The 24,447-nt window shown below is 65.3% G+C and overlaps 1 protein-coding gene across 1 annotated transcript; it reads right to left on the bottom strand.

Annotated features, from left to right (window-relative positions):
• Window positions 1-1,887: 1,887 nt before the first annotated feature.
• LOC138821422 (fibroblast growth factor 18-like) lies at window positions 1,888-22,706 on the bottom strand. The gene is made up of 5 exons (XM_070013627.1): window positions 22,696-22,706; window positions 22,462-22,528; window positions 20,902-21,082; window positions 7,617-7,723; window positions 1,888-2,886 (listed from the first exon to the last, which is right to left on the bottom strand). Exons 1-5 carry the CDS (start codon window positions 22,704-22,706, stop codon window positions 2,620-2,622), a joined length of 633 nt encoding a protein of 210 aa, XP_069869728.1. The 3' UTR covers window positions 1,888-2,619.
• Window positions 22,707-24,447: the final 1,741 nt, after the last annotated feature.

Below are 24,447 nucleotides of genomic sequence, written 5' to 3' on the forward strand. Positions count from 1 at the left end.
CTCCATCACTTACGCAGCCTGAAGAGCCCTGAATGCAGCAGGCAGGGGTGGAGGAGAGGAGAGGCAAGAACATTGCTTCAAGCCTGGCTCTACCACGTCCCGACTGTGTGTCTCTGAGCAAGGCTCTTGACTTCTCTGATTTCCCACCAGTTTCTTGGGGTGGGGGGTGTCATGGTCACATGCAGGGTTTGGAGGTCTGACCAACTATTTTGAGAGACTCCCTTCCCAGACTCAGTTTCTCTGTGGGTAGGAAGCAGATGAAAAAAAAAGAAATGCCAGAGGGCAGTGAGTAGGAATTAAATGACAGACAGGGGCGGGGACAGCGGCCACGCCAGGGGTGGACCAAGGACACAGGTCAGTGGCGGTCTTCGGAGAGCACCCAGCTCTCGGGACGGGCTCCGGGGTGACCGAGGCCTGCAGCTGCGGCCCGTCAGCCTGCACGGGCTGGGGAGCTGCCTGCCCAGTGGGGCCGGACAGGAACTCCAGCAAGTGCTAATTGGGCCCGCGAGCTGCCCTGGGAGGCGGGGGCAAGGCCTGGTTAATGGCCCGTCCGCTCCACGGGGGGCCGCACGCCGGTCACCTCCAGCCTCCCGGCCCGAGACTCAGCCAGGAAGCCAGGCACGCCTGGACCGGGCTGCGCCTGCCGCCATCTGGTCCCCAGCTTGGCCTAATGTCTGCAGCAGACCCACCGGCTAATTGGGCGGCTGGGGCACTGCGCCCCATCTCTAGCACGTCATTCACCATTGTTTCGTGTGAGCCCCGGTCCGGGCCAGGGAGAGAAGGCTCTGCGCGTTTATAGGACTTTCAGGCCCCGGGCACCCCAGCTTGGCCTGGCGCGCGTCCAGCGGGTCCCACAGGCAGACCGGGAGCTCCTGCTCCCGGTGCCTTCCCCGAGCCTTCCCCCCGCCAGGGCCGCCCCCCCACCCCGCCTGGCTCTGTCCCCACGCTGGGCCGGGTCTGTCTCCACTACCTCCGGGAGAAGGCAGGAGCAGGTGGCCGGGGCTGAGACCAAGACCCCAGCGTCCTCTCTACCCTCCACTTCTTTAGATCCAGAAGCACAGGGGAAGGCAGACAGACAGACGGATGGACGGATGGATGGATGATAAAGGAAATTCCAGATATCAAACTGACCTGGAAACCCCACCCTATTTCCTTGTCCAGCCTGTGTTTGGCAAAATAGAGCAACGACTCAACCAAGCCCTACCCTACGACCTCCATGAGTTAGGACAGCTCTGGGTATCTTGTTCCTCAATGGACCGCCTGTGCCCAGAAGAATATCTAGCTCTTAGAGGTGCTCAGTAAAACCAGGTTGAATGAATGGACCCATCAGTAAATCAGTGAACAATGCAAGGAATCAGAAGAAAAATGAACTACTAGAAGGGACCTGGGCATAGAAACTTGGCGTGAAGAGGTTCTAGTTGCATACATGTGAGTGATTGAGTCGGCCCTGAACCAGCCACATAGTAAATGAAACCTCTGAAGCCAAGGTTTTTATCTTACTAAGGCAGACGCATGCCTGCAGCGCAGGAAATGCTGGGTGAATCCTGGGTGAAGGGACAGGTGGATAAATGCGTGCGGGAAGGGATGTAAGAGACGGATGGATGGATAAAGATACGAATGAACGCAGGGAAGAAGAGGCGGATACGTGAATGGGTGGATGAGGGGATGAAGGAAGGAGGCAAAGAAACAGATGAAGACATGAAGGAAAGGATGGAGATACATGGAGATGTGAACTAAAGAACAGATGTGCACACATGAACCAATCCATCAGCAAGTGAGCCGGTTCCAGTCCTTAGAGCAATGAACACAGACCAAGACGCAGCAGACATAAAGAAGTTGCTCCAGCCACCGCTTGCCTCCGGCTTTGTTTTTAAATAATCTGTCTGTTGTTTTTAATGGTTGAGGCAGTAATACTTGGTTCATGAAACTGCAATATACAGAGAGGTGAAATAAATAGCTCATATATATAATATATATAACATAGCTGGTTTTAAAGGATTCCCTCATCCCTGGTGTCATGGAGTCGCGGAGGGGCTGGAGCGGACCTCAGGACCGCTGCAGCGCGGTCACCATGATTGGACGCGGGCGTCCGTCTGTCGTCGAAGGTCGAGGCGCGGAGAGTTCCGGGGTGCCCCTTTCCTGCGCGGTGTCTCGGGTCAGCTTGCAGCGGACAATAAATAAACAGCTGCAAACCGGAGAGCGATTTTTGTTGGCGTCTGGGGCGAGAGGTGTGGACCGGGAGGGGGGGTGGCCTCATGGGGGGGGGCACCGCCCTCTCTTTCCGATCTGTTTTCGCGTTGTTCCTTCGCTTTCAGAACCTTTGGGGGAAAGGACTTTGGTCTGCCAAGTCCCGAGTGGGGACCGCGGGCTGTCTCCTCCGGGAGAGGCGGCCCTGGGCCCCACGGGTCTCCCGGCCCTCGTCCTGCGTCTGGCTTCACCTGCTCGGCGGTGAGATCCTTATCGTCCCCCCCCCCCCGCCCCGTGAGTTTTGGCTCAGTCTCTTCTTTTAAACACAATGTACAAAAATAGAGCTTCTTCCTTGTCTTCTTGTGTAAAAATATCCCCCTGCTGCAGTTCTCCGGGAGTGAGCGGCGCGGGCGGCGCGGGGCCGAGGCCGGCCTAGCCGGGGTGCGTGGGGCGCACCCGCCGGGTCCGCTTGGTCACCGTGGTGTACTTGAAGGGCTTCTGCGGCTCCAGCTGGCCCCGGGGGTGGCGCTTCATGAAGTGCACGTCCTGCTGGTTCTCGCGGGTCCGGGGACCCTTGCGGGCACGGCCCTTCTTGGTGAAGCCCACGTACCAGCCCGAGTACTTGGCCGACATCAGGGCCGTGTAGTTGTTCTCCAGAACCTTCTCGATGAACACACACTCCTTGCTGGTCCCGTCTTGCTGCAGGGGAGAAAGGAGGCATGTTAAAGAGAGTCTCACGGCCCCGTCCACGGGCACCGAGGCCGGTGCCACGCCACGCCCCAGGGACAAGCCCGGCTCCACACGGCAGCGGGTGGGAGGGTGGGGACCTCGGGGAAGGGCTCTGGGAGGACAGGCCCAGGGCCGGTGGACATCATTCGGGGCTGGAGAGTCTGGTCAGGCAGGGGCGGTGATCTGATGGGGAGAGGCGGCGGGCGGTCCTGCTAGCCTGACCAGGGGCCTTGCCAACACTGGACTTTACAGTGCGCCCTGGAGAAGCCGCAGGAGTCCGACTCGACTCCATGAAGTGTCATTGTGAAGAGGCAGGGGTAAAGAGAAGGCAGGCGAGAGGGACAAGACTGCAGGGCCTGGGCGGGTGGCCGTGTCGGGGGCGGGGCGGGCCGCGGGCCTGGCGGACCTTTCAGGTAACAGACCCCACTGAGCCCAGGAGTCCACTCCTTCCCAGAGTCCTGCGGAGCCTCTGCGCTCCTACCGGAGCCGGAGCCCTGGGCCCGGCTGACCAAAGCACTTCCCACAGGCCCCGTGCCTGGCCGGGGCCCAGGCCATCGGGCAGAGCAACGAACAGGGCTGGGTTCACACTGGAGGGCCTCGTAAGGCTGAAACAGCGGCAAGCCACTGTACGGCCGGGAGGAGAGCCGTCTGACCGTGACGCCAGCACCGCGAAAGCAAGGCCAAGAAGAGGAACAAGCCCTGGCCCATCGTCCGGGCTCTGGAGGCAGCGTGCCTGGCATTCATGGCTCTCCGCCATCACGCAGCGTACGTAACGGGGCCATTTCCCGTCCCGCTGTACCACTTGCAACCAAAATGAGTTGTGACAGATTTGCACAAAACCCGACATTAAGTCAGCTGCCCAAGGGCCGCTGGACCCCCCGGGGACGCCGCTGGACGGAGCTGCATGGTGAGGGAGTGGCACATCTCCAAGCTTGGTCCCAAGTACAATGAGAGACTTAGCGCCGTCTAACGCCAGCGTCTGGGCTACTGGCTCTGGGGGGTCCCAGGCTTCCTGGGCTACCAGCTGGGGAGGGCAGGGGGCACTGGACTTGAGTCCGCAGTCGAATGAATTCTCAGAGTGAATTCCTGTGTGACCTCGGGCCGGCCAGCCCCACGCTCCACGCCCAGGATTCCTCCCCAGCCGACGGGCACCCTGGCCTGGGCACCGCAGACCCAGCGTGAGGAAGGGCTTACGCGTGGGTCTGACACGCGGTAGGCAGTTGCTGGGTGGCTCTGCAGGGCTGGCCGGCCTTCCTGGGCCCGTCCTGGGCCCAGCCGCTGCAAGGCAGGGCTCCAGCCAGACGGACTGCTTGGGGGGACACGCAGTTGGGAGCCTGAATTAGCAGCCTGGAGTTTCCAAGGAACATCTCCAATGTAGGCCGGGCCACTCCTGGCTCCAGGCGGCTCCCGGGCCACGTGGAGGTGGAAGGGCAGGTTCCAGCTTCCATTGGAGGTGGAAAATGGCCGAGCGTTTCCAGGAACGTTCACCTTTGTGCAGAGGGCAGGCCGACCTCCGCGGACCACGGGGATGGGGAGAAGGGCAGAGTGGAAAGGGGCAGGGCAGGGGCCACCCCGGGACCCAAAGGCAGCGTGGTGGGGACAGCGGCCAGGGAACACAGGCTAGGCAGCCTGAGGGGAGGGCTCCCTGGGCTTGGGTCCTCCATGAAAAGTTCTGGAAGCTTCTCAAGTCAGGACCTTAGACAAAAGTCAAAGCAACCAGAACACTTTCCCACCTCCCCCAGTTGGGAGCCCGGAGAGAAGCCCCTGGCCTCTGCTCCCGGTCACTCCCGAGGACAGCCCGGGCTCAGCCAGGACCGGGCGCCCAGAGCGTTTGCAGGTCAAGGTCCCTGAGACGTCCGGTCTGCCGCTGGCAGGGCCAAGCGCACTACGGCTTAGAGAGAAGGGATTTGGGGACTGCTGGCTCCCGTTACTTCTCACACAGGTCTCACTGTGGCTAGGCCAGCCCAGGGCCTGGCTCTCCTCCTGTGCCCCGCGCCGCTGGGATCACAAGCAAGCAGCTCGCCATGGCTGGCATCTCTGACACCGGGTCTCGGACACGCTTTGCGGGGCTAGCTTTAAACCCCAACCCAGCCGTCTCCACCTCCCAGTACCGGGGTGACGGGCGTGAGCCCTCACCCCGGCCTTCAGCAGCTGGAGGTGAGATGGAGGGGACACAGCCCCCAGGACTGGCGGGTGAGGGGTCAAAGGTGCCTAGGGCTGAGGGCTGACGGGGCTGGGCCTGCGGGCGGCAGGGCAGCCAGGGAACTCGGCGGGCTGATGCAGCCCAGGGCGCAACTAGCGTCAGGAGCTGGGGCACCTGAGCTGGCGCTGAGAGGACCCCCGGCCGGCCCCCTGGCTGTGCTTGGTGCTCCGCCGGCGATGTGCCAGGGGACAGAACAGGGCAAGGAAGCCGTCCTGGGACAAACTCCAGAGGAGCAGAAGCCGGGGCTTCCCAAGGGCAAAGGAATGCGGCGAAGCAGACGCGGCTCCTCGGCGGTCAGCGGTCAGCGTGGCCGTCCGCAGGTGAGGAGACCGGCTCCGTGAGCCGCCTGGGGCTCGAGCACCCGGGCAGCCGGGGCCGCGTCTGTTCCTCGGTCACTTCTGCAGATCCTAGGCCAGAGGCCTGGGCGAGTGGACCCACCCAGAGCTGGCCTCGCCCCACTCCCGGGGCGGCCAGAGAGCAGGTACCGGGGTGGACGGGGACACCCCGGGGCACAGAGGGGACAGATGCAGGCGCCGAGGACAGAGCTGCAGGCGGGGACGCTGGGGAAGGGGAGTGGGCGCAGGACACCCTGGGGCACAGAGGGGACAGATGCAGGTGCCAAGGACAGGGCTGCAGGCGGGGACGCTGGGGAAGGGGAGTCGGGTGCAGGACACGCAGGCGGGGCTGGGGACGTGTCGGTGCACAGTTGGCACCGCCAAGGCCAGGCCAGGGCGCGCCGTCCTCGGGGACCTGAGGTTGGGGGAGAGGCGGAGACGTGGGACCCGACGGGGCCCTTTGGCCGAGCACAAGCCGCTGGCAGGGCCAGCGGGGCCGGTGCGTCCTGTCCACAGGCCCTTCCCTAGGCCGGGAGCCACACAGCGCTTGGAGCGGGGCCGGCCCGGCCTTAGCAGACAGATGGAGGAACCTGGAGGCCGCAGCACGGGCAGCGGGTGAGAAGCTGAGCAGTCTGGGGCCAGATCCCAGGGCCAGACAGGTCCGAGAGCCTGGCCGCGGCTCTGCGGTTCCAAGGCTGGCATCGGCCCAGGCTTTCTGGCCAGGTGGACGGGGAGGAGAGGGGCCGGGAAGGGGAAGCGGCGGGGGAGGCGGAGGCGGGAAGGAGGGCGGGCAGCCGCCACGCCAGAGGACCAGTCACCCACACTAACGCTGGGGAGGCAAGAGCAGGAAACCGGAGCCGGCTCCCGTGGATGTGACTCAGCAGCGGAGCCCAGCCCCTCCGCGCCCCTGGGGTCCGGACCCTGGGAAGGGCGTTGCCTCCCGGCCTCTACAGAGAAGGGGGCGGGCAGCAGCCAGGGTGATGGGCCAGGCAGGGGGACCTGCACCCGCCCGGCCGCGGCCTGACACCCGGCCGGCCTGGCCTGGACGGCGGAAAGTGAATCACTAATTCAAACCATTTGTCGGCACCCAGGCCGTGCTTCGGATTGCTATTATTTTGCTCTTTCTGCCGCGTGGGGTGGGGTGGGCAGAGCAGTTTCATTTTTTCTTCTACGCAGCTTTGCGTCCGGCTCTCGGGCGGCCCCTGGAATGAGGGCTTCCCCACAAACACAGAACCGGTGTTTCCTTCTGTGAAATGGGACAGCTGTGCTACCCGTCCACCAGGACTGCCGGGAAGAACCGGTTTTGCTCAGTGTTCAAATGGTCAGCTAAAAGAAACTGTGACCAGTGGCATGACAATGTTTGGCCCACAAGGCTGGCCTGGAGGGGGAGGGGGAGGGCTGGGAGAGCGAGGATAGAGGATTCAGCCTCAGAGAGACCGCAACCGTCTCCTCTTACTCCAGCATTGCCGTGAGCCACGCTGCCGCTCGGCAGAGCCCCGGTGACTCGGTTGAACAGGGGCTGACACTGGAGGCCGAGATGCACTGGACAGACACCTCCATCCTCCCTCCGGGTTGGAACTGAAATCCCTGTGTGTACAACTACGTCAAGGCAATTTTGAAAAAGAAAAACCTGTGGTGGTGAGGGGGGAGACTGTGGCGGGTGTGACGTCACCACAGAGCCGGGGGGACAGGGCATGACGTCACCCGGACGCCGTAGACAGCAGGTGCGTGACTGCCGGCACCGGGCAGATCCGAGGCGCCCAGAGCTGGGGGGGGAGGGTCCCTGCCTGCCCTCCTGCATTTCGTGAAGCTTCCTGTAATACAATCTTTCTGAAACACCAGAACCCTGAGGCCAGGGCTGAGGCTGTGGCAGCACCCTGGCGATGCGATGGTTAACACGACAGTCACGGGCTTGGCCACCAGGCACACGGGCAGCAGATCCGCAGGGCCAGCAGGGCCCAGGGCCCTGTGTGCAGCGGGGGACAGGGGTGCACACGCACAGACGGCCGGGCTGGGCCGGCTGCAGGGCGGGGGGGGGTGACAGGAAGAGACTGGGTGGCCCCTCCCTCACTCCCACCCCTGCCTCCCCCTGGGGCGGTGCTCCTGGCGGCCAGCCGCGCCCGAGGCCCCACGCCACGCCACCGCCCCTCCCCGGCACTCACCTTCCCCACCAGCTTGCCTTTGCGGTTCATGCACAGGTAGAACTCCGTCTCCTTGCCCTTGATCCGGACTTGGCTTCCAAAGGTGTCCGTCTCCACGATGAGCTGGGCTGTGAGGGCAGAGAACAGGGGCGTCTCAGCCGCCGACAGCGCCCCCGCCGGCCGAGCCCCCCGCGGCCAGGCGTGAGGAGGCCCTCCCCCTCAGCCCGACCGGGAGCCTCTCAGTCCCCCTGAGATGCAAGGACTCCGGCAGAGGTGAGGCCTGTGTGCCCTGCCCTCGTCGCCCACCATCAGGACGGTCAAGCGCTCGGAGACCAGAAGTAGCCTCTCCAGAGGAAGGGACGGATTAGCACACGTGTGCGCCCATGCACACTCATGCGTGTGCGTGTTCATGCATGCGCTCACACACACACGTACAGACTGTGTGCATGTGTACACGTACACATAAACACACACGTGCATCCTGCCACTGAGACATCAAGCTATTTCCTCCACGGTCAAGTCCAGGACCCCTGCTCTGCCTCCCTGCGGTTGACCCTTGGAATCTCTGCCACTTGCAAGACCTGGGAAGACACAGGGATGCAGAACAAGACCTCGGGAAAGGGGTCATGTGATGTTCATCTGCCCTTCACTGCAGCCATCTGAGACCAGAAGACCAACCAAAACCCCACTTCCCCTGCTCCAGCTAGAATACCCCAGGCTAGACCCCTCCCTCTCCAGCTGGGACACCCCAGGCTAGACCCAGCTCCCTCCAGCTGGGACTCCCCAGGCTAGACTTCAAGACAGGGTGTCCAGAGCTGATCCTTAAAGTCCCGACTGAACAAGGGCACCAGAGGTCAAAGGGCAGTGGTCCCTGGCTTAGGCATGCTGTGTCCAGGGCCTTCCCCTCCCTCTGCCAGAACACTGTCCTCCAACCGTGGGCTGTGTGGGGTCCAGCGCGCGCGCTACCGTCTGAGCTCTCTCCTCTGGTCTTGAACTTCTGTGCCTGACTCTTACACCTCGGCCCTCCCCACACACAGAAGCAGGAGTTCTCTGATTTCGACCATCACACACACACACACACACACACACACACACACACACACACACACACACACACACACACACACACACACACACACACACACACACCAGACCCCCTTGCCAGCACCTGCCCCTCCTTCATACACAGAAGTTGAACATAGGTGACAAGGGACTTCCTTCTCCATAACAAAAATCACAGCCCCGAATTCCAGAGTTACCATATCCTTACAACTTCAGAGAGTGCACCTCAGTGCCCCTAAAATGCACGAGGTATGATTTTAATAAAAAAAATTACAAATATAGACCCTGGTGCCCTGCTGGGAAAATTGAAACCATGTGGAGCTTGAGATTGTGATAATTAATCTAGCCTCCTTTGACACCACTGCTAATTAAAATATGATCTCCATCCTTCCAAGGGGAGAAAGAAGAATTTACATAAAATTTAAAGATCTAACAAGAATTCTGTAACTCTGGGAAGGAGAGAGGCACACCGCCCACCCCCCACCCCCCACCTCCAGTAAACACGGGGTCAAGGGTGTCAGCCAGCTCTGCAGGGGGGGCAGGGGGGTACAGCCCCACCTCCTCCACTCACGCCCATCACGCTCTGCAGGGGACATCCGGGGCTCTGGGACCCTCTGCAGCATCTCTTCAGGAAGCTCTGGTCATGCCCTGAGGGAGCAGAGGGAGGATTGGGACCCCAAGGATGTCCAGAGCCCTGTGGAGAGGCAGGGGCTTGGAAGGCACAGGTGTAGCTGTACCTCCTGCCAAGGGCCTTGGCCTCTCCCCTGTAAAATGCAGAGATGCTTCCTGACGCTTCCCTCGCTCTGATGAAGACTGTGCGACACGGGCACGACCTGTGCTCACAGCTCAGGAGCTGTGAGTTGTTTCCTAAAAACTACAGAACCAAACTGTTTTCCTAAAAGACAGTGGAAAAGCCAGCTGCCTACAAGGTGGACCTGGGCCTGCTTCCCTTGATCCTGTCCTGTGCTCTTCATTTGTCTGGTGTCTTCCAGGCATTGAGCCTTCACAACAGCCTAGAGTTCACACCACAATGAGGATCAACACCCTGCAGAGACCACACCACAACAGGTGTCCACACCGCAACAGGCGCCCACACCACACTGTGACAGGAGTGCACACTGTGACAGGCGTGCACACCGCAACAGGCGCCCACACCACACTGTGACAGGAGTGCACACTGTGACAGGAGTGCACACCACACTGTGACAGGAGTGCACACCACACTGTGACAGGAGTGCACACCACACTGTGACAGGAGTGCACACTGTGACAGGCGTCCACACCACACTGTGACAGGAGTGCACACCACACTGTGACAGGAGTGCACACCACACTGTGACAGGCGTCCACACCACACTGTGACAGGAGTGCACACTGTGACAGGCGTCCACACCATGACAGGTGTCTAGACCGTGACAGCCATCCACACCATGAGCTGTGCTCACACCAGGATGAGGATCAACACCACTACCGCATCCTCGCCATGGCAGACCTCCAGACCATGGGGGGCATCTTGGGGTCCCAGGTTTGCCTCCATTTCTGGCACTACCACTAGAGGCTGTGGCACGGAGGCTGCGTGTGGCATGAGGCTCCGCTCTCATTTCTCGCCAGCTGCTCTGCTCCTTCCTGGGGACTTGGGAAAGGGGGGAAGCATTAGGACCAGCCCAAGGACACTGAAGGAAGTCCACTGCCAGCCTCCTCCCAGCATGCACCTGGGCCTCTGTCCCTAGGCCAGGCCCTGCTGTGTCCATGGAGCGCCCGTGTAAGCTCACTGAGTCCCATGCTCACGGGTCTGGCTGGCTCATGCCATTTCCAGGATAGATTCCACTGGAGCCCCGAAGGGCCATCAGTCAGTCCCTCTCTGCCCCAGCTCTGGACAGTCTCCAGAACAGCCTTGCACTGTCTGAGGGGCTGGGCTGGGGCTGGGCTGGAGCTGGGCTGGGGCTAGGCTGGGCTGGGCTGGGGCTGGCTGGGGCTGGGGCTGGGGCTGGGTCGGGGCTGGGCTGGGGCTGGGGCTGGGGCTGGGTCAGGGCTGGGCTGGGCTAGGGCTGGGCTGGGCTGGGCTGGGGCTGGCTGGGGCTGGGGCTGGGGCTGGGGCTGGGTCGGGGCTGGGTGGGGCTGGGCTGGGGCTGGGTGGGGCTGGGCTGGGGCTGGGCTGGGCTGGGGCTGGGCTGGGGCTGGGTGGGGCTGGGCTGGGGCTGGGTGGGGCTGGGGCTGGGCTGGGGCTGGGCTGGGGATGGGGCTGGGGATGGGGCTGGGGCTGGGCTGGGCTGGGCTGGGGCTAGGCTGGGGGGTGGGGCTGGGCTGGGCTGGGGCGGGGCTGGACTGGGCTGGGCTGGGGCTAGGCTGGGGCTGGACTGGAGCTGGGCTGGGACGGCTGGGCTGGGGCTGGGGCTGGGGCTGGGGCTGGGCTGGGGCTGGGGCTGGGGCTGGGTGGGGCTGGGCTGGGGCTGGGTGGGGCTGGGGCTGGGCTGGGGCTGGGCTGGGGCTGGGCTAGGGCTGGGCTGGGGCTGGGCTGGGGCTGGGGCTGGGGCTGGGCTGGGCTGGGCTGGGCTGGGGCTGGGTGGGGCTGGGGCTGGGGCTGGGCTAGGGCTGGGCTGGGCTAAGCGGGCAGGGCTACACTGCCAGAACTATGTAAAATCCTTTGGGGAGCCGTAGCAGCAGCCATTCTCAGGACAGACTCCACCCGGGGTCTGTTCCAGAGCTGGTCTGGCCCCCCCCCCAACCCTGACACAGCTTCGGGAGCCAGAGGCTCATCTGGGAGGAAGGGCCAGCACGGCCTCCATCCGAGGGCCTCCACCCCAGCCGCCTCCCTCAGCCACTCTCACCCCAGCGGAGGAGTCCTGCAACAAAGCCTCCTAGAGACCTCGAGCTATTAAGACACAAATCACAACTCCTTGCTGGAACCCTCAGCATCTGGCCCCATTGTCCCTTCCCAGGACGCACGGCCACCGTTGTTGCTCTCTGCACATCGGGGCCTTTGTATGAGCTTTGCCTGCCTGGAGCTTGCCTTGCTCAGAGCTTCCAACCTCCTCAGAGGGGCCCTCCCCAAACACACCGTCCACCCGGTCCAGCACCATGCCGCTTAGCGTTCCCAGCGTGGGCTGTGCTCTGGATGGGAGCGGTCCCCAGGGCCTGGCCGCCAGCCTGCGATGCGCTGGGAAGCGATGAGAGCGGGTGAGAGGGGTGGGAGAGGGTGTCCACGTCTGCCTAAGGGGGGAGGGCACCCATCCCTCCCCCCCCCACCGTGCTGGGGATGAGCGCAGGGCCACGCGCAAGCAAGGCAAACACACTGCTCTGCACCCAGCCCTCCTGTCTGTGCGTCTGTCTGTCCATCCCTGTCTCTGCTTCCTGGTCACCTGGATGTGAGTCTCCTCCTATCCCACATTCTTTTTTTTTTCCTTGAACTCTGTGCCTGGGCGCTGTCCCTCAGCTCTTCAGCTCAAGGCTAGAACTCTGCCACTTGAGCCACAGCGCCACTTCCGGCTTTTTCTGCTTATGTGGTGCTGAGGACTCGAACCCAGGGCCTCACGCATGCAAGGCAAGCGCTGGACCACTGAGCCACCTTCCCAGCCCCCAGTTATGCGGTGCTGAGGAATCGAACCCAGGGCTTCGTGCACGCTTCACGCACCAACCACTGAGCCGCAGCCCCAGCCCCGTCCCACATTCTTACCAAGAGCTGCTTCCCATGCATGGGCCCAAAGCAGAAGCTCAGCCAAGGACAGAAACTCCAAACCCAGACCCAAGAGGCCCTTCCCGATCCCCAGGGGATGGCTCGGTGTTCCCTGCAGGGACGGAAAGCCGGTCCCACTGTCTGCACTCCAGCAGGGCGGCCGTGAGCACGAGGCCCGCAGGCTCCTTCGCGCCCAGCGCCCAGCGCCCAGCGAGCGATCTGAACAGCACACGGCCGCCCTGAGCCGTCTGACAGTGACTGGCGCCAGTAAAGGGCGAAAGAGAGTCCAGGGCCTCCGGCCTCCACTCTCCACCAATCCCGGCCGAGCCCCAGCCTCCGCTCTCCACCAATCTGGCCACACCCAGCCTCCGCTCTCCACCAATCCGGCCACACCCAGCCTCCACTCTCCACCAATCCCGGCCACGTCCCAGCCTCCGCTCTCCACCAATCCCGGCCGTGCCCCAGCCTCCGCTCTCCACCAATCCGGCCACACCCAGCCTCCGCTCTCCACCAATCCAGCCGCGCCCCAGCCTCCGCTCTCCACCAATCCCGGCCGCGTCCCAGCCTCCGCTCTCCACCAATCCGGCCACGCCCCAGCCTCCGCTCTCCACCAATCCCGGCCGCGTCCCAGCCTCCACTCTCCACCAATCCAGCCGCGCCCCAGCCTCCGCTCTCCACCAATCCTGGCCGCGTCCCAGCCTCCGCTCTCCACCAATCCTGGCCGCGTCCCAGCCTCCGCTCTCCACCAATCCCGGCCGCGCCCCAGCCTCCGTTCTCCACCAATCCAGCCACACCCCAGCCTCCACTCTCAGCCAATCCCGGCCGCGCCCCAGCCTCCACTCTCCACCAATCCAGCCGCACCCCAGCCTCCACTCTCAGCCAATCCCGGCCGCGCCCCAGCCTCCACTCTCCACCAATCCGGCCGCGTCCCAGCCTCCGCTCTCCACCAATCCGGCCGCGTCCCAGCCTCCGCTCTCCACCAATCCCGGCCGCGTCCCAGCCTCCGCTCTCCACCAATCCGGCCACACCCCAGCCTCCGCTGTCCACCAATCCTGGCCGCGCCCCAGCCTCCATTCTCCACCAATCCGGCCACGCCCCAGCCTCGGCTCTCCCCTGCAGTGTGCCCACCTCTCGTGCCTGCCACCTGGGCTTGGGACAAACAGAAAACCCTCTGCTGGGGGACAAGGGACATCTCCGGCCAGGCCAAGGTGCTGGCTCAGGCCTTGTTCACCCCCGTCTCTAGGAAGGTCAGTAACTCTCGGGATGTGGAGCTCTCCCATTTACCCTCACGAGCTCTATCTAGCATGCCTGCCATCACCTCCACTCACAGGTGGGGAAACCGAGCCCCGAGAACCACCAGTGGCAGAGCCAAGGCTCAAACCCAGGCAGGCCGGGCCTGAGGCACTGGTCCCAGCCTGACCCCACACCCCGGTCCCCCTGTGTCACGTTCAGCTGGGACGGGAAAGGCTTTGTGGAGCTGTCCGCCAGTCCTGGGGCCTGAACTTAGGGCCCGGGCACTGCCCCTCACCTGCTTTTCTTTTTTTACTCAAGGCTAACACTCTACCACTTGAGCCACGGCTCCACTTCTGGCTTTTTGATGGTTCACTGGAGATAAAATTCTCACAGACTTTCCTGCCCAGGCTGGCTTTGAACACTAATCATCAGATCTCAGCCCCCTGAGTAGCTAGGATGACAGGCGTGAGCCACTGGTGCCTGGCCTGGCCTGGCCTCTCCTTCTTGGAGACAGAACTCAGGAACTGAGATGTCCAGGGACATCCCCCTGCTCCACTGCCAAATGACCTTGAAGCAAGAAGGGTCATATGCCTGCTAAGGAAGCTGCCTTCTAGCCAACACGAGGAGATGGGGAGCCGTGGGCACCCCACGCCAGGCTCAGAGGAGGAAGAATGCTTCCAATCTGGACATGAAAAACAGCCCCCAAATCCAAAGCAGGGTTTCGGGCGGAGACCCCCCCACACCTTATCTAACAGATCCCAGAAGGAAAAGCCACAGAGCCACTACCCAGCAGGAGCCTGGCACCCACCAGGGCTGGGGGCCGGGGCCCTGGGGGGGAATGAAGCTTCCAGCATCTTCTTCCACCTTCTCAGCCTCAGGAGAAGGGGAGGGGAGAATGGCTGGCAATATCATTCAGTACAAATCTCCTGTTGGCTTCCTCCTCTGCCAGGAGGAGGAAGGACAACACAAAAGATCAACGCCGCCAGCATCTAGCCGTGTCTGTAATCCCGGAGTCCCAGCTCTGGGAGGCTGGGGCAGGAGGAGGCAAGTTCAAGGCTATCCCGAGGTAAGACTCAGTGAGTAAAACTCTGTTGAGATGAGGTGGGGGGGTTGGAGGTACGGCTTAGTTGATAGAGCGCCAACCAATGAGCAAAAACATCAGGTACCAAGTTCAAGTCCTAGTCTCAGACAAGGAAAGAGCGAGCGAGCGAGCGAGCGAGTGAGAGAGAGAGAGAGAGAGAGAGAGAGAGAGAGAGAGAGAGAGAGAGAGAGAGAGTCATAACAGCTAGAATGTCTTTGGGCACCGACTGTGTGCTGGTCTCTGGGTGGAGTCTGAACACAGAACGGATGTCTCATCGTATCCTAACCCTGTTTGGCATAATAATGATGACACCATGTTAAGACACTGAAGCCAACAGCGCCGCACGGCTCCTGCCCAGAGTCACAGTAGGGCCAGGGCTGCGGACCGGCTCCTGAGAGACGGGCAGAATGCCGGCGAGTTCCACAGGCTGCACGAGAACAGACGGGGGCCAGCTGCCAGCACCAAGGAAAGAGCAGCGGCCTTGACGGATGGACTGACAACTGACCACGGCAGAGCCCCGGGCTGGGCTGCCCTCCCTCGAAGACTTGGAAGGGCGGGAGACAATGGAGGGAGGCAGAGAGACAGCCAGAGACCCAGGGAGAGGCAAGCCAGAGACACGGAAGACGCCACAGACAGGCAGCTGAGAACCAAGCTGGAGGATGCAGCCCGGCAGGGCAGAGGCCAAGGGCCAGGAGCCCCCCAGACCGCAGCCTCCCCAGCCAGCCACTTCCTCCAGAGAAGAAGCGTCCCCACACACCCCGCCTCACAGCCTCCGAAGTTGGGCCCAGCCTCCCTACCTCCAAAGGCGGGCGGGCGGGATGATGGAGAGACCGCGGGAGACAGGTGGGCTGGGGATCTTTCTGGAAATGTTCCCTCCCCTTCCCCCCCATCCTCCCCCCACACACACACAAAATGGCTTTCTCCAAAGTTCTCTTCTCCTAAGTCCCAGAGGAGGGTCTCAAGCCATGTGGGCTCACCGGAAAGAGAGAGAGAGAATCAATACTATTGATTAGAGCTATATTTAATCCTCTCTGTAGCTCTGGTGTGGCCCTGCCCGTGTGGGGCAGGCCAGCCGTGGGTGGCCACCGTGTCAAAGGACAGCTAAGGGGCTGGGTGCGAGGCCCCTCCCTGAGGTACTGGGAAGGAAGGGGGAGAGAGGGAGGGAAGGGAGACGGGTGGGGGAGGGGACACTCCTATGTGGGGCGCTTGGCGCCAGCAGCCCCCCACCCATGCTCTGGTGTCCCGGGGCGAGGTGACCCCACCCCCACCCCGGACCCGCGGGGGCATCCGAGCGTGTGCCGAGCGCCCGCCCGCGGTGTCTGTGCCCTGGGGGCACCCAGCGGGAGAGGCGGCCATCCACGGCCCAGGACATAATGGAGCTGCAGACAGCGAGAAGCTCTAGGAAGAAAAATAGACTGGAGACAATGAGGCCAGGGGCCAGCCCTGCACAGCTCGGGGGTCTGGGGACAGGAGACACCCCCGGCGGCACACCAGGGCGGCGGCCCGCAGGTGTGGGAGCTCCCCCGGGCGGGGCGGGCGGGGACCAGGCCCAGGCCAGCCCTCAGAGGCCAGCCCCGGACAGCGCAGAGCCCCTGCCCGGACCAGCGCAGAGCCCCTGCCCGGACCAGCGCAGAGCCCCTGCCCGGACCAGCGCAGAGCCCACAGCCCACCCAGCGCAGAGCCCACAGCCCACCTAGCACAGAGCCCACGGCCCACCCAGCGCAGAGCCCACGGCCCACCTAGTGCAGAGCCCACGGCCCAGCGCAGAGCCCCCGGCCACCCAGCACAGAGCCCACGGCCCACCCAGCACAGAGCCCCCCTGCCCAGCACAGAGCCCCCGGCCCACCCAGCGCAGAGCCCACGGCCACCCAGCATAGAGCCCACGGCCCAGCACAGAGCCCCCCTGCCCAGCACAGAGCCCACGGCCCACCCAGCGCAGAGCCCACGGCCCAGCACAGAGCCCCCCTGCCCAGCACAGAGCCCACGGCCCACCCAGCGCAGAGCCCACGGCCCACCCAGCGCAGAGCCCACGGCCCACCCAGCGCAGAGCCCACGGCCCCACCCAGCGCAGAGCCCCCTGCCTAGTGCAGAGCCCCCGGCCCACCCAGCACAGAGCCCCCTGCCCCACCCAGCGCAGAGCCCCCTGCCCCACCCAGCGCAGAGCCCCCTGCCTAGTGCAGAGCCCCCTGCCTAGTGCAGAGCCCCTGGCCCACCCAGCGCAGAGCCCCCTGCCCCACCCAGCGCAGAGCCCACAGCCCCACCCAGCGCAGAGCCCACGGCCCACCCAGCACAGAGCCCCCGGCCCACCCAGCGCAGAGCCCCCTGCCTAGTGCAGAGCCCACGGCCCACCCAGTGCAGAGCCCACGGCCCACCCAGCGCAGAGCCCACGGCCCACCCAGCGCAGAGCCCCCTGCCTAGTGCAGAGCCCCTGGCCCACCCAGTGCAGAGCCCACGGCCCACCCAGCGCAGAGCCCACGGCCCACCCAGCGCAGAGCCCCCCGCCCAGCCCCATGCGGCGCCCCCCGCCCGGCCCAGCGCAGAGCCCCCCGCCCAACCCCACGCGGCGCCCCCCACCCGGCCCCACGCGGTGCCCCCCGCCCGGCCCCACGCGGCGCCCCCCACCCGGCCCCACGCGGTGCCCCCCGCCCGGCCCCATGCGGCGCCCCCCACCCGGCCCCACGCGGTGCCCCCCGCCCGGCCCAGCACAGAGCCCCCCGCCCGGCCCCACGCGGCGCCCCCCGCCCGGCCCCACGCGGCGCCCCCCACCCGGCCCAGCACAGAGCCCCCCGCCCGGCCCCACGCGGTGCCCCCCGCCCGGCCCAGCACAGAGCCCCCCGCCCGGCCCCATGCGGCGCCCCCCACCCGGCCCAGCACAGAGCCCCCCACCCGGCCCCACGCGGTGCCCCCCGCCCGGCCCAGCACAGAGCCCCCCGCCCGGCCCCACGCGGCACCCACGGCAGGTCCCCCGGTTTCAGGCAGTCTGACCCTCACAAGGCAGGAGAGAACCAGGTTCCCGAGCTGCCCGGGCCCCCCCCGCAGGTCAGGTGACTCCCTCCCCTGCCCCTGGCCACATCAATCACCCTCCCAATAATATTTGTATTGATTATCTAGATTGGAAGCCTCATTGTCTCCCCCAGGGCTCACAGATGGGCCCCGGCCTCATCTACCTTTCTAATGGGACCCTGAATGGAACAGCAGAGGCCCAGGGCTCCCGCCCGGTGCCGGAACCCGGGACCCCAGGCAGGCTGGGAGCAGCCCCTGCCCGCTTGCTGTCCCTCAGCCCAGACAACGCACAGAGAAGGCAACCGGCCGGCCCTCCGTCACACAGCACAGGAAAGGCCCGTGCAGGCAGAGGCCAACAGCTCCTGCCCCCCATCTCAGGGTGTGGACAGATGGTTCAACCACAGTCTGACAACCCCCTCCCGTGCCCTCCTGGCCTAGAGGGGCCAGCAAGAGCTCCCAGAACCCCGGGAAGCCACCTCCTCCCTCCCAGCCAGCAGCTGCCCCTTCCCTGGCAGCAACCGGACGGAGGATCCCAGGGAAAGCTACCACCTGCTCTGGAGGAGGCTGAGGCTGGAGAGGACGGAAGGGGCAGGATCTGAAAGGAGAGAGACTGAGCCCAAGGGAGAGGGGACAGGGTGTGGGGAGGGAGCACAGAGCAGTGGACAGCAACAAAGGCAGGAGGGAGCCAGACCAGGAGCAGAAGCAGGGCAGAGAGGGCAGGCCAGGGAGGCAGAGGGAGTCGACAGGGCCAAGGAAGTGGGGGAGCAGCTGGCCCAGAGCCCGCCCCAGCCCGGGCCCAGCCCCCGCCCAGAGTGCGGCAGCCACGCGAGGTCACACCTGCCCTCGGGGCACAGGGAAATAAATGGTGTCCGGGATAAAAGGTCCAAGAATGAATTTGTCTTGTCACCTCCTGACCGAAGTGATCAGATGCTGGTGGGCCTTCATCCCAGAGAGGCCTGGGCCGGAGGGACCCACCCCCACCTCTGCCCACGTGCTCAGAACCCCAGCTCAGGGGCAGAACCCCAGCTCAGGGGCAGAACCCCAGCTCGGGGCAGAACCCCAGCCCGGGGGCAGAACCCCAGCTCAGGGGTCAGAACCCCGGCTCGGGGGTCAGAACCCCAGCTCAGGGCAGAACCCCAGCTCAGGGCAGAACCCCAGCTCAGGGGCAGAACCCCAGCTCGGGGCAGAACCCCAGCCTGGGGGCAGAACCCCGGCGCGGGGGTCAGAACCCCAGCTCAGGGCAGAACCCCAGCTCAGGGCAGAACCCCGGCTCGGGGACAGAACCCCAGCTCAGGGGCAGAACCCCAGCTCGGGGCAGAACCCCAGCTCGGGGCAGAACCCCAGCTCGGGGGTCAGAACCCCAGCCCTGAGCAGAACCCCAGCTCAGGGGCAGAACCCCAGCTCGGGGGCAGAACCCCAGCTCGGGGCAGAACCCCAGCTCGGGAGCAGAACCCCAGCTCGGGGCAGAACCCCAGCTCGGGGACAGAAGCCCAGCTCAGGGGCAGAACCCCAGCTCAGGGGCAGAACCCCAGCTCGGGGGCAGAACCCCAGCTCGGGGACAGAAGCCCAGCTCAGGGGCAGAACCCCAGCTCGGGGCAGAACCCCAGCTCGGGGGCAGAACCCCAGCCTGGGGGCAGAACCCCAGCTCAGGGCAGAACCCCAGCCCTGGGCAGAACCCCAGCTCAGGGGCAGAACCCCAGCTCGGGGGCAGAACCCCAGCTCAGGGGCAGAACCCCAGCTCAGGGCAGAACCCCAGCTCGGGGGCAGAACCCCAGCTCAGGGCAGAACCCCAGCCCTGGGCAGAACCCCAGCTCAGGGGCAGAACCCCAGCTCAGGGGCAGAACCCCAGCTCGGGAGCAGAACCCCAGCTCGGGGCAGAACCCCAGCCCGGGGGCAGAACCCCAGCTCAGGGCAGAACCCCAGCCCTGGGCAGAACCCCAGCTCGGGGGCAGAACCCCAGCTCGGGGGCAGAACCCCAGCTCAGGGGCAGAACCCCGGCTCGGGGACAGAACCCCAGCCCGGGGGCAGAACCCCGGCTCGGGGGTCAGAACCCCAGCCCTGGGCAGAACCCCAGCTCAGGGCAGAACCCCAGCTCAGGGCAGAACCCCAGCCCTGGGCAGAACCCCAGCTCAGGGGCAGAACCCCAGCTCAGGGGCAGAACCCCAGCTCGGGGGCAGAACCCCAGCTCAGGGGCAGAACCCCAGCTCAGGGCAGAACCCCAGCTCGGGGGCAGAACCCCAGCTCAGGGCAGAACCCCAGCCCTGGGCAGAACCCCAGCTCGGGGGCAGAACCCCAGCTCGGGAGCAGAACCCCAGCTCGGGGCAGAACCCCAGCCCGGGGGCAGAACCCCAGCTCAGGGCAGAACCCCAGCCCTGGGCAGAACCCCAGCTCGGGGGCAGAACCCCAGCTCGGGGGCAGAACCCCAGCTCAGGGGCAGAACCCCGGCTCGGGGACAGAACCCCAGCCCGGGGGCAGAACCCCGGCTCGGGGGTCAGAACCCCAGCCCTGGGCAGAACCCCAGCTCAGGGCAGAACCCCAGCTCAGGGCAGAACCCCAGCTCAGGGCAGAACCCCAGCCCTGGGCAGAACCCCAGCTCGGGGGCAGAACCCCAGCTCGGGGGCAGAACCCCGGCTCAGGGGTCAGAACCCCAGCTCAGGGCAGAACCCCAGCTCAGGGCAGAACCCCAGCTCGGGGGTCAGGGCGCCCGCATGGCCTGGGCCTGGGAAGGCTGCAAGGTGAGACGGGCCTTGGGGGGGGGAGGGGGGGAGCTCCCAGGGCCTCACCCCTTCCTGCCCAGCAACAATAAGGAAACGATCCCTGTGCCGAGGGGAACGTGGGTCTGCTCTGCCCACACACGTGCGCACGTACACGTGCACACACACACGTGTGCACACATACACACACATGTGAGCGCATACATTTACATGCACACGTGCATACGCATGCTCACACACACACCGAGCGCACCCACGCACCTGCACACACGCAGACACAAGCCCCAGGCTGATTCCCACCAACAGCGGCTAGACCAGAGACACACCACAGAGGCTCCGCCGACCAGACATCAGCCCCCGAGGCTGGAGACGCCTGCGGCCGGGGCGCGGTCATCACCAGGCAAGCACGGACCTCCCGCCAGCCCCGGCTTGGCGTCCACACCCTGGTCAGTCCCCCCAGGAGGCTCAGAGCTCAGGACGCCCGGCCTGGGGTGACTCGGCCAGCGCTCGGTGCCGCGGGTGGGCCGGGCCGGCACGTACCATACTTGTCCCCGTCCTCGCCGCGGGCGCTGACCCTGCGGCCCTGCACCTGGACGTGCTTCCCGCTGGTCCGGCTGTAAAGCTGGTACAGCCGCAGCTGCTTCCGGCTCACATCGTCCCGGGCCCGCGTCTGGTTCTCCACGTGGATGCGGAAGTCCACGTTCTCCTCGGCGGCCAGCACCTGAGCAGGGGCCGGAGAGAGGGGGAGAGGTGAGGCAGCCACGGACACCACAAACAGGCCCCGCAGGAGCCACGCCGTTCCTCAGGCCCGGCCACTGGGGCTCAGAGAGGCACAGGGCACTGCCCGAGGGAGGGAGGGCCAAGCACAAAGCTGGGGCCACCGGAAAGCAGGCTGGACGGAAGGAGGATGGGCGTGCTCACAGCTTCTGAGAGACCACCACGCACAGGGCGCCCGCTCAGGACCCTCCTGGGATAGGGTGCCGCAGACCACAGGCGGCGTGGCTCACGCCCGCCCGCGACCCTTGCCGTGGCTCACACCCGTAATCCTAGCTACTCTGACAGCTGAGATCTGAGGACTGTGGTTAGGAGCCAGGCCAGGCAGGAAAGCCTGTGAGACTCTGATCTCCACTTAGCCACCAAACAGCCAGAAATGGAGCCATGGCTCAAGTGGTAGTGCACCACCACCTTAACACAGGAGCTCGGTGACGGTGCCCAGACCCCGAGGGGCCGGCACAGAAGAATGGGCCGCCGTGGTGAGCCTGACCGACGTCTGGCCGGCCTCAGCACCGGCCTTGTGGGCCATCCCCCGCCCAGCCTCCCCCAGCTCTCCACAGGGGACACCCCCGACTGCCCTCTGCCGGCAGGCACCCTCTGGCAGCGCCAGGCAGCTCAGGGGCCAGGCCTCCTGAGGAGCCTCCCTTCTGCGTCTCCATGGAGCTGCCGTGCACCTGCCCCACGTGGCCCTCACCGCCCAGTCCCTCCAGCAGCTGCCTCAGGCTCCACCCTCCTGCTCCACGGCCTCTGCCTTGGGTGGTGTGCCCGGCCTTCTCCTGAGCCCCCCACTGGCGCCCCTTCCACCGCACAGCCCTCTTGGAGCGTCCCCAATCTTCCCACTGAACCCGGACGGGGTCCCCGGCTGCCCCCAGGGTCCGCCAGGAGCCCCAGAGCCCCCCCCCGGGACGGCTGTGCCGATCGCTGTCCAGGCCCCCAGGCCTCAGGGCCTGCGCTTGCGCCCCCCCGGCTCTGGGGCTCCTCAGGTCTCTGCTCCAGCCCCGTCTCACCCGGGTGAGCACCCAACGGCCTTCACAGACACCTCCTGAGCAGCCCCTGCCTCTGCCAGCTCCACGCTCCACCACGTCCCCCACTATCCATGTCCCCCGCCGTCCACATCCCCCGCCTCCCACGTCCCCACCATCCACGTCCCCCGCCGCCCACGTCCCCCCGCTATTCCACGCTGGAGGTCCCCCCCCTCGAGCACAGCCCCGCTCCCCCACTCCAGCTGCAGGCATCCACCCCAGTCCTTGTCTGGCTCCGCTCGGGCGTCCCTGTCCACACTGGCCTGCTCTTCCACCTGAAACCTTCCCTGACTCCCAAACTCACCACTGTCCTCTGCTTGGGAGCCTCACGCTGCTCTACTGAGAAGGGAGGGAGGCGGCTGGGCCTCAGCCTGCCACGCAGGGCAGACCAGGCTTTGGGCCTTGCGGCCGCAGCCTCAGCACTGGCTCCAGGCGGGCCAGGCCCGCCACACCCCGGCCCTGCCCGAGAGAGGCTCTCCACCCAACAGAAGGCACAGCTGCCCTGTGCCACGCCCACTGCCCTCCGTCCCCTACCTACGGAGCAAGCATGATGAAGAATCACGCGCTTCACGGCTGCTCCAAAGACTGAGCACCCAAGGCCCCACAGTCAGTGCTGCAGGCCGGTATGGAGGCACAGCCCTGGGTGCCGGAACCTGGTACGGAGGTGCAGCCACGGGTGCTGAAGCCCAGTACCGAGGCGCAGCCGCAGGTGCCGGAGCCCAGTACCGAGGCGCAGCCGCAGGTGCCGGAGCCCAGTACGGAGGCACAGCCGCAGGTGCCGGAGCCCAGTACGGAGGCACAGTCACAGGTGCTGGAGCCCAGTACCGAGGTGCAGCCACAGGTGCTGGAGCTCAGTACCGAGGTGCAGCCACAGGTGCTGGAGCCCAGTACCGAGGTGCAGCCACAGGTGCTGGAGCCCAGTATGGAGGTGCAGCCACGGGGGCTGGAGGCCGGTATGGAGGCACAGCCCTGGGTGCTGGAGGCCGGTATGGAGGCACAGCCGTGGGTGCTGGAGGCCGGTATGGAGGCACAGCCCTGGGTGCCGGAGCCCGGTACGGAGGCGCCATGGCCAAGTGTCCTTGGCTGGCAGGCATGCACAGCAGCGCTCAGTGCAGCCTCTGAGAAAACACCAGCGGCTGTCCAGACCCAGCGCCCTGGGAGACAGATGTAGAAACTGAGGCTCCAAAAGGTCAGTTCAAGCCGGGCGTGGGGGGCTCACACCTGGAATCCTAGCTACTCAGGAGGCTGAGAGCTGAGGACTGTGATTCAAAGCCAGCCCGGGAAGGAAAGTCCGTGAGACTGTTATTTCTAGTTAACAACCAGGAGACTAGAAGTGGTGCTGTGGCTCGAAATGGTACAGTACTGAGCCAAAGACCCTGGGGACAGAGCCCAGACTCCGAGTTCAAGCCCCACAGCCACCAAGCAGGCAGACCCTCTCAGAGGCCTGACCCGCAAGCCCGCCCGTCACGCCCCAGCCCTGCCGGGCGGCACACACCTCTCAGCCTGGTCTGCGCCCCAGACGGCCCACATCCCAGCCTGGTGCTCGGGGCACTGGGAGGCCACGGCTGCCGGACCGCCCCGGGGCCTTTGACCCTCCCGCAATGAGGTCTGGAGGCTGCCTGGCTCTGCTCCCTCCTCCCCTTCCTCCCCTCTGCTCACCAGAGACCTTATCGATCAGAGGTCAAACCAATCTCCTCACCCCAGGCCCGAGGGGGGGCCACCCCTGCCCAGCGCAGCCTCCATTAATGATTTTCGCCCTGGCCCGCTGGACAGGATGCGCAGAGTGGCCGGCGGCCTTTCCCAACGCCCATTTTTCCTCCATTCCAGCTGCACTCTGAGCACAGCAGTCTGCATGTGTGTCCTTCCGGAAAGCCCGGAGTGCCTGGGCTGCCGGGCAGGGCCTGGGGTGGGCCCGGGGTCTGCGCTCTTCCACCCAGCCCCCTGCACCTGCTCTGAGGGCCTGCCTAGCCCTGCTCCAGGGAGGGCCCTGGACACGCCACTGTCCCAAGTCCAGCTGGTCCACGTTACTACAGGCTCTGGGTTCTGCCTCAGGAGGCCGCCGGCAAAGGGCCGTGGCAAAGACAAGGGAAGGCGGAGGGACAAAGGGCCCTCCCGACAAGACACGCAGGGCCCAGGGCGGGCCAGGGGCCTGGGGAGCCGCAGAGGGCGCCCTGGCGGAAGCTGGCGTCGCACAGAGCCACGGAGTCCCCAGGGTGCCTGGAGCCATCTCCAGGGCCGCAGAGCCCCCGGCTTCCGAGAGCAGGAGCTGGCGCTGCAGCAGGGGAGGGAG

Source organism: Dipodomys merriami, unplaced genomic scaffold, assembly GCF_024711535.1.
Source record: "Dipodomys merriami isolate MVZ:Mamm:240054 unplaced genomic scaffold, mDipMer1.0.p SCAF_915, whole genome shotgun sequence".
Taxonomy (NCBI): domain Eukaryota; kingdom Metazoa; phylum Chordata; class Mammalia; order Rodentia; family Heteromyidae; genus Dipodomys; species Dipodomys merriami.

Coding starts and splice junctions, on each gene's coding strand:
- LOC138821422 (XM_070013627.1), bottom strand. Junction 7,724..20,901: donor CGAGGACGGGGACAAGTATG/GTACGTGCCGGC, acceptor CTGCCCTCACAG/CCCAGCTCATCGTGGAGACG. Junction 2,887..7,616: donor AAGGCAAGCTGGTGGGGAAG/GTGAGTGCCGGG, acceptor TCTCCCCTGCAG/CAAGACGGGACCAGCAAGGA.